The sequence below is a fragment of the Lactuca serriola genome, chromosome 2 (assembly GCF_051521515.1).
Source record: "Lactuca serriola cultivar US96UC23 chromosome 2, Lser_US96UC23_V15, whole genome shotgun sequence".
Lineage (NCBI taxonomy): Eukaryota > Viridiplantae > Streptophyta > Magnoliopsida > Asterales > Asteraceae > Lactuca > Lactuca serriola.
Window position 1 is genome coordinate 155,935,018 of NC_136409.1, and position 9,126 is coordinate 155,944,143.

Genomic DNA, 9,126 nt, shown 5'->3' on the forward strand with positions numbered 1-9,126 from the left:
TGCGCGAGATTACTTAAGTATTAGTTCATTCTTAAAATCTAGATATCTGTTTTCGAATTTGCATTTAGAGGGTGTTTGAGATTATTTTAAAAACGACTTTTGGAATTTTCACTTTTCCAAAAAGTCAAAAAAGTTCAAAAGATATTTGAAAAGTTGAAAAGTTTTTTTTTTTAAAACAACTTTTGGTCAAGGGAAAAAAGTTGGATTCTAAAAGTCACGGAATCATGACTTTGTGACTTTTTAACCTCCTAAAAGCAACTTTTGTCTTTTGTCCATCCAAACATATTTTAAACCATTACTTTTGGGAAAAGACCTTTTACAAAAAGTTCTTTTAGAGAATTTGGTGTAGGCAACTAGTCATTACACCAAATTGGTGTCACTCACATGCCACATAAGCAATGGTGTTATAATACCAAGTGAGGAAATGATCACCATGATAAGAGCATGTTATAACACCAAAGTTTTTTCATTTCATAATTTTTTTGAGTTTCTTTTTTTAGTTAAAACAAATATATTTTAAATAAAACATAATATATAAAAAAAACATAATGTTAAAAAAAAAATAACATAACATTTAAATTACACATAACATCCAAATTGAAAAAAAAACATTACAATAAAAAAATATTATATTTTTCCTAAACAACGCTATTCGTTATCGTTACTGTGGAAGATATAATCTGCTAAGTCCTCTCGAAGTTGTCTGTGTTTATTTGCGTCTTGAATGTCAATGACTCTATGCAAATATTCTGTTGTTCCTGGTTGAAATTGAACATGTTTGGGCTCCGTTAGGATATAATGTGCAATATTTCGCCCTTTATCTTCTACTACCATGTTATGCATTATGATACATGCATACATGATATATCGTAGAGTTTCTACGTCCAATAGTCGTGCCACATGTTCAACTATGTGCCACTTCGCCTTTAGCACTCCATAAGCACGTTCCACAACCTTACGTGCTCCTTCTTGTCTTCTCTTGATTTTTTTTCTCTTTCTTCAACCAGGTGTCGAAGTTGTCTGTGTTTATTTCCATCTGTAAGGTAATACCCATATTTGTATTCGTTTCCATTCACTGTGAAAGGAGCATCCAGGGCCTTTCCATTCAAAAGATTGTCAAAAATTGGCAATTGATCAAGAAAGTTGATGTCGTTGTTGGAACCCGCAACCCTAAAAAATGCATGCCAAATTCATAAATATTGAGAAGCAACAACCTCTAAAACCAACGAAGACGATCTGTGATGACCACTTTCATATTGCCCTTTCCATGCTACTGGACAATTTTTCCATTTTCAGTATCAATGCTTCCAATCATTCCGAGAAACCCATGGCGTTCTTCATGCGCCACATACAATTCTTGCAAATTATGCAACAAAGGTTTCTGCAAATATACGTCTCTAAATGTTTCAACAACACCTCTTGACAATGTATACAAACTCTCCCTTGCATTTCTTTCATACATTCTCATATAGTCGTCCATGGTGTCGGGTGACTCCAGTGGCGTAGCCAATATTTTGTTTTTGGGCATGCCAAATAATTTACAAAATATAAACAAGTAGCAAAATACTTCAAACGATAATAAAATGTAACAATGTATGCATTTTTAAAGTAAATTGTTCATTTTAGTTGCACACTACGCTCTCTTACATCATTAAAATCATCTAAAATAGAGTCTAAACTAAAATTCTTAGCGATATATTTCTAGATGTAAAGAACTAGACTATCAGCAATAAAATCACCATCCATCTTGTTACATAGTCTATTATTCTTTACAATTTTCATGGTGAAAAATGCACGCTCAGTAGTCGCAGTAGACACCGCAAGGGTCAACACAATCTGAATCAATTTGTCAACAAGATAGTAATGACTTACTTTCCCTGTCTCTACCAAGCCTTGACATACTTCAACAATAGATAACAACTTTCCGAAAAATGGATGGTCCTTCACATAAGCTTCAAAGTGATTCAACTGAAATTTTAGAACATATATTTCCTGTTCTCTGAAATCAAGATAATAATATTTTTTTGCAAGTTTGCAAATAGAATCAGAATTGAAGCGTTTATATCCCTCCTTTGGATTCAAAGCAAGACTAAGTTCTAAAAGCTCTACAACTCTTTCATTGAACCTTGTATCAATTTCCTGTAACTGAAAATCAATAGTTTCATTAAATATATCAAAATGATAGTGATGCTCAATAGTAGTATGACCTCCCTTCCTGTTGCTTCTCCCTTCAAAATAAGGATCTTTGAATTCAGGAATATCAATATCATGCTTCTTACAAAACTCAACGACATCATCAAGAAAAGTTGCCCATTCATTATCTGTAAGGGTTTCAGTCAGTTTCTTTGTGCGGGAGACCATTGTAATTGCACTCATGATGTCTTGAGATTTTTGTTGTAAAGCTTGACAAAGAGTATTAGTAATTCCCAAAATTTGTTTCATCACATGTAAAATGAAAACAAATTCAAAAGATGCCATTCTTTTTAACGCGATACTAGCATCACCTTTTGTTTTATAATTAGAAGCACTTTTTTTTTATGTTTTCCAAAACCGTACAAGTTGGATTATACATCCGAAGAAGACTACTTACTAATAGAAGTAAAATGTGAGCTCCAACGAGTGTCTCCGACACACTTTAAAGTACCAATTTGATTAGCCCCTTTACCCATATTAATTTCACCAGATTCTAACAATTCTGCAATTTCAGCAGCTTGAGCAGCTTGTAGCACATCTTGGCGTTTACAAGAAGCACTTATGACATTCACAATGAAAGATAAATTTTGGAAAATTCATGTATAGAGCTTACTTCTTTAGCTGCTGCAACCAACACAAGTTGTAACCGATGAGCCATACAATGTATATAATAAGCACATGGATAATCCTTAAGGAATAATGCATGTAATCCCTTCCATTCACCACGCATATTGCTAGCTCCATCATACCCCTGTCCACGAAGATTCTCAACAATAAGCTCGTAAGAAGTAAGAATTTCACATATAGAAGAATACAAAGTGGAAGATGATGTATCTTTGACAGGAAAAGATCAAAAAACCGTTCTTGTATGTAACCTTTCTTGTCAACATATCTAAGAATAATGGCCATTTGTTCTTTATTACTTTCATCACTTGCCTCATCCATGATTATGCAGTATTTAGAATCACAAATATCTTCAACTATCTTTTTTTGTACTTTCTCAGCAAAAACATGCAAAATTTCCTTTTGAACCTCATGTGAAGTGTATTTTGCATTGTCGGGGTGCATTTTCTAAAACGACACCTGCAACCTCTTCATTGTAAGAAGTTGTGTGCTTGATTAACTTAATGAAGTTGCCACGATTTTTTGAATCAATTTTCTCATCATGCCCTCTAAAAGAAATCCCCTGAAATGAAAGAAAACAAACAACATCTATTAATGTTTTCACCCTTATCCTATTCTTTTCAAATTAATCAGCAGACTGTTTTTGCATAACTTTATCAATATGTACTGATTGATTCATCAAAGTATCATAAAACCGCACAACATTATAATGTTGAGAGTTTGGTATATCTCCAATGTGTTTAAAAAATGAAAAATGTTTCCCTTTAACTTTGTTCCAATTTTTCAAAACCATTGGTTGTAAATGAATCATGACCATTATGGGTATTTGATTCTTCAAGAAAAATATAGCAATAAAAACAATATGCTCTATCTTTAGTTTTAGAATACTCAAGCCAAGGAAATTCGGAATACCATTTAGACTGAAAACGTCGTGGATGACCTTTTGACCCAAATGGAGGATATTTAGGCAACACATATTGATGTGGCCCCGATCTTAAGTATGCTCGTTTGATTTCATCCTTCATATTGGCTGCATATTTCCATATAGGTAGACGTAGGCTAGGTTAATGTTCAATAGAACAAAAGGTAGAATTCTCAACCGTTGAAGATGGTGCAGTGCTCTTAGCTATTGAACATGGTAGAGGGTCATCATCTTCTGGAGGTGATTGAGGTTTCCCAACCGGTAATGATGATGATGAAGTGTTTTTCTCATCGCCTCTTGGTAAAACATTACGCTTGAAAATGAATCAAATCTTTTTTGTTTTGTTCCCATTGTTCAACGAAATCACAAATCACAAAAAAATTCAATTACAAACATAATCTTATATCTGTATACAAAGCAAACTTATATGTAATACAATAACACATAATACAATTATTCATATAACTATTTCATAGCAATAATTAACAACCTAATTTATAAAATACATACGAATATACGATAAAAAATATAAAATCAATGCAAACCTCAATAATAAATTGGTTAGAACCAAGTCAATTAAAAATTAGACAAAATTTCACAATTGGTCCCTGTGGTTTACAGAATATCGCACTTTGAGGATTCCTAGCAAAAAGTCACGCGACTGGTCCCTGTGGTTTTTAAAATTACATGAAAGGTCCTCCTGCCGTTAAATCTAACTTTTCTGCCGTTAGATTTTAAGGAAAAAGACTATTTTTCCCTTGTACTAATATTGCAATACACTACAAACCTCAAGGACCATTCGTGTAATTTTCTAAATATGAAATTATATATATATATATATATATATATATATATATATATATATATATATATTATATAAATTTTGCATTTTTTAAATATATAAATTATAAATATAAATTATATATATATATATATATATATATATATATATATATATATATATATATACATAATTTCAACAATTTGATAACTTTTTTTTTTTTTTTTATTTTATTTTATTTTTTTATCTTTTTGACATTCTGATTTCTATTTTTATTTTATAGTTTTAGTAGTTTATGGCTTTTTGTTATACTTTTATTTATTTTGAATCAAGTAATAAACTTAAATTTGATAAACCATGTGGAAATTATTTTTTCTTTTAATTTTTCTTATTTGTGAATTGAAGCGTTAATATTATTTTATTTTATTTTAATTTTATGTCGTTACTGTTAATGTTTTTTTATCACTCTGTAGGTGTTAAGTTGTAAAAGTCGAATAGTGTCTTGTAATGATTCGCATTTTGTATGTATTTTACTAAGTCAATTTTAAATGCGAAGTGTAGCATGCGAAGTTTCAGTGTATTAGACTTAGTATACTTTTTGTAAGTTCCCTATAAATAGGGACTTAGGCTTGAAGTAGAGTAAAATATCGAAACACAAAAACTATCTTCAGCCTATTCTGTAATCAGTCTTAATAAAATGAGATCTGATTAATATTTACTTCGTGTGTTCATTATATTTCATCATTCAAATCTCTTGTTTTACATCTTAATTCTCAATAACAATTCTCAACAATTGGTATCAGAGCAGGATTCAAACTGCTTAGATCTGATTTTCGTATAAGAATCAATTGCTTTTTGAGTTACAAATTTTACTCAAAATTTTCCGCGTAATTTTGGTTTTGAAAATCACTTTTGATCTTCAGATTTGAATTGATTCTGCATTTGAATTGTTAAGTCGAGTATTCGATTAGCGATTTTTGATCAATTCACTTGATTAATTTCTGAAATTCATCAAATTCTCAAGTTTTCTGAAATTTTTGTTTGTTCATCAATGGCGAACTTCAACATGAACACGATGACTTCTTTCTCTCATTTGCTTGGTTCTTCAACCAAAATCCCGATGTTGATTCCAGAATACTATGATCAGTGGGCTGATAGAATGGAAGATTACTTAAATGGAATTGATGAAGAACTTTGGAATTGTATCGATGGAACAGTTCAAGCTCCTGCAAATGTTCAACAAATTGGTTTATCCACTGGATCTCCTGATGTTGAAGATCAACGAAAACGTCTGAAGGATAACGAAAAGAGATGCATGAGGGAACTAAGAGGTGCTCTTCCTCCTGTGGTTTACAATTACATTCGTAGTTGTAAAACAACAAAAGACATCTGGAATACTCTAAAAGAGAAGTATCAAGGTAGCGAAAAGACGAAGATCAATTCTGTGAAGCAATGTCTGATTGAACTGAAGGAATTCAGACAGAAGGATGCAGAAACTCTCGAAAGTTATTATGATCGTCTGAATGAGCTTGTGTTTCGTTGCAATAGGTACGGTATCACTAGATCTATCATGAAATTCAATTTAACTTTCATAATGGGACTTCGCAAGGAGTGGCGAAGTGTAAGCATGATGATTAAGAATCAACAAAGTTTTGATTCAACCAAATTGAATGATCTCTACAATCAACTGAAAACACATGAATCTGAGGTCTCAGAAATGTATGAAGAATCAAAACTTGTTATTGGTGGTCCTTTGGCTCTAGTTTCAAAGGTATCTGAAAATGATGAAAAAGATGGATCAGATGATGAAGGATTTTTGATGAATTCCGATGATGAAGCTGTGACATTCTATTCAAACAACAGAGTTAAAAAGTTTTTCAAAAAGCCTTTTAATCCAAAAGGGAAGATGAATGATGTGAAGAATGTTACCACAAGGACTGGAGGGGATGAGAGGAAGAAGATGGAGAAAGTTGAGGAAAAACCGAAAAATGCGAATGAAGAGAAAAAATTGAAAGGTGATTCAGGAATCTATTGTCATTTTTGCAATGGTGCGAACCACTTCGCAGCTGACTGCATGTTGCGAAAGAGAGAAGAGAAGAAAGAAAAAGTCAAAGATGAAGCATACTATTCTGAGAAGATTGAAGAGTTACGTGCAAAGACCAAAGGAGTGTCATTGGTTGCGAAAGGAGAAACTACTGAAGAAGAGAGTGGAACTTATCAGATCTGGTCTTCAGGATCTGATGATGAAGAAATGAGGCATCCCACACATGGAGCAATGTTCGCAAGTTTTGAGGAATGCGAAGGGAACATTTCAGGGAAATGCTTTGTGTCAAAATCCACTGACAAATCACCCATGACAACCAAGGTACGTACAATTCTTGAATCTTTTAATATTCCTTTATCTGCTTATGATGCTGAAATTGTTTCCTTTGATGATACTGTGGCTTATTTTGATTCTGTTATTGTGTCTGCTAGTAATGAAGCTAAGAAATTAAATGTGCAACTTAGTGAGACACGAAGAGAGTTAGAAATAAAGAAGAGCAGAGTTGAAAAATTAGAATTGCAAGTCAAAAATATAGACTGTGATAGGAATAATCTTACTAATGATGTTAGGTTATTACTAGCACAGAGAAACATCTATTGTAATTCTGCAAAATGCTTGTATGCAAAATTAACAACTTTACATCACTCTTCTGAAATTAGCAAAGAACAACATAGAAAACTTTTACCTTTTCTTGAGTATGAACGTGAAAAAGTTGATGTTGTTTCTTATGATTGCGAAAGCACAATTGCTCAATTTGACAAAATACCTGATGATAGATATGCATATGGTATTGTCAAAATTGATGAATTTCTGAATGCTGATGAATTGGTTAACATTGTTAATGAAAGTTTGACAAAGAGTGAACAAGTGAAAATCATAAAGAAAACTGAAAATTCAAAGCTTGTTTCTCAATTGAATTATGCTGATATTGATGAAAATTTTGATAATGTGAGTGAAATCAGTGAGATAGAAGAGGAAGAAGAGATTGATTGTTCTCAATTGTCAATCATTAATATCACATCTAAGATCAAAGGTAAAGAAATAATAGTTGATTCAATAGTAGAGGATGAAATTAATAAACCTTCAACTTCGCAACATTGTATGTTTGATAATGTGGAAGTTGAAAGCTGGAAATCTGATGACACAGATGTAAATAAACAAGAAAAGAAAGTTTCAACTGAAACACCTCAAAGGATTGTTGTTGATCAAGTGTTTGAAGATACAAAAGAATTTGATAAAATTTTAAATGATAAAGGGGCACATTATTTGGAAACCAACACTGTGGTATATCCAAATTTTGTATGTACTGATAACAAAATTTTCCCAAATCAAATTTTTGTCACTACTGGAAATGCTGAGAAAGTTCATCCTGATTTTAATAAAATGATTGAAAAAGATAATCGAAAGTCCACAACTGAAGGTTTTTTCGCAAATCAAAGCACAGAAGAAAACAATTTAACCAAAAATCCTTATGTGTTTCAAAAACAAAAATCAACACAAAAATGGGTGGTTAAAGGTAAAAACTCAAACAAAGTTTTTGAAAAAGATGAAAAATCAAAGGTTGAAGTAAAATTAAATTCTCATGAATTCAAATTGATGGTTGGGAATTTTTCAACAGAAAATAATGTTTCAAAAAGAAAAGCAAGAAAAACAATATTCTGGCAAGTTGTGTCTAATGAAAAATCAAAAGATGAAAAAGAGCAAAATTCAAAAACATCATCAAGTTTTCATAAACAAATCAACTCTGTTGACAAGGTTCCATATGTTCGCAAATATGACAACAAACGAAAATTTGAGAATTCGCAAAAATTTGCAAATAATCAAAAGTTTCACAATGTTGGCAAATTCACGAATACTTCATCAAGTTTGAAGAACTCAACTCAAATCAAAAAGAAATTTTCACCAAAACAACCAAATTTTCCAAATCCTTCAATATCAAAACCAAACAAAGTTTCATATACAAAAGGAAAATCTGATGTTAGAACGTTCAATCATTGGTTTGAAGGAAAAGCACAGAAATATCAAAATGGAAAATTTTCAGAAGAACAAATCTCAACAATTGGTATCAAAAGTGCATTTGAGAAGTATACAAATAATTCTTCAACTGAGAGTACATCATCTAATAATTCGCAAATTCCAGTTCAAAAATGGAAAGCAGTTATCAAAAATGCGAATGTTGTGAAGGATAAGATTACAATTAATGGAAATCCAAAGTTATTGAATGATTATATTTCAAAATCTAGAACTGATGATGTTGATATTATTGATTCAGTTACAAACAAAGTGAAAACATGGTTCTTAAATTCCAAAAATTTGTTTCATTCTACTAATGATGGACCCAAAAAGTCTTGGGTTCCTAAATTTTTTCAATAAATGCAGGTGATATGTGACGAGCAATATGACATGAAATGGTACATTGATAGTGGTTGCTCTCGTCACATGACTGGAAGGAAAGAAAATTTGCGAGATTACAGAAGCTTGGAAAATGCTGGAGTTGTCAAATTTGGAAATAATCACAAGTGTCAAGTGAAAGGATATGGGAAAGTCACAAATGGAAACTTC

At 31.7% G+C, this 9,126-nt stretch overlaps 2 protein-coding genes across 2 annotated transcripts; both read right to left on the bottom strand.

The window, feature by feature from the left end:
• Positions 1-926: 926 nt before the first annotated feature.
• On the bottom strand, positions 927-1,480 carry LOC145089690 (uncharacterized). Its single transcript, XM_079028091.1, has 2 exons — positions 1,275-1,480; positions 927-1,170 (listed from the first exon to the last, which is right to left on the bottom strand). Exons 1-2 carry the CDS (start codon positions 1,478-1,480, stop codon positions 927-929), a joined length of 450 nt encoding a protein of 149 aa, XP_078884217.1.
• A 221-nt stretch (positions 1,481-1,701) lies between these two features.
• On the bottom strand, positions 1,702-3,261 carry LOC145089691 (uncharacterized). The gene is made up of 3 exons (XM_079028092.1): positions 2,807-3,261; positions 2,591-2,751; positions 1,702-2,504 (listed from the first exon to the last, which is right to left on the bottom strand). Exons 1-3 carry the CDS (start codon positions 3,259-3,261, stop codon positions 1,702-1,704), a joined length of 1,419 nt encoding a protein of 472 aa, XP_078884218.1.
• Between the last annotated feature and the right edge of the window lie 5,865 nt (positions 3,262-9,126).

Excerpts from the sequence above, each read along its gene's own strand:
- LOC145089690 (XM_079028091.1), bottom strand. The coding sequence starts at position 1,480 with ATGGACGACTATATGAGAATGTATGAAAGAAATGCAAGGGAGAGTTTG. Across the intron at positions 1,171-1,274 it reads GAAAATGGAAAAATTGTCCA|GGTTGCGGGTTCCAACAACG; the intron begins GTAGCATGGAAA and ends TGCATTTTTTAG.
- LOC145089691 (XM_079028092.1), bottom strand. The coding sequence starts at position 3,261 with ATGCACCCCGACAATGCAAAATACACTTCACATGAGGTTCAAAAGGAA. Across the intron at positions 2,752-2,806 it reads TGGTTGCAGCAGCTAAAGAA|TGCTTCTTGTAAACGCCAAG; the intron begins GTAAGCTCTATA and ends GAATGTCATAAG. Across the intron at positions 2,505-2,590 it reads CTCACATTTTACTTCTATTA|GTGATGCTAGTATCGCGTTA; the intron begins GTAAGTAGTCTT and ends ATAAAACAAAAG.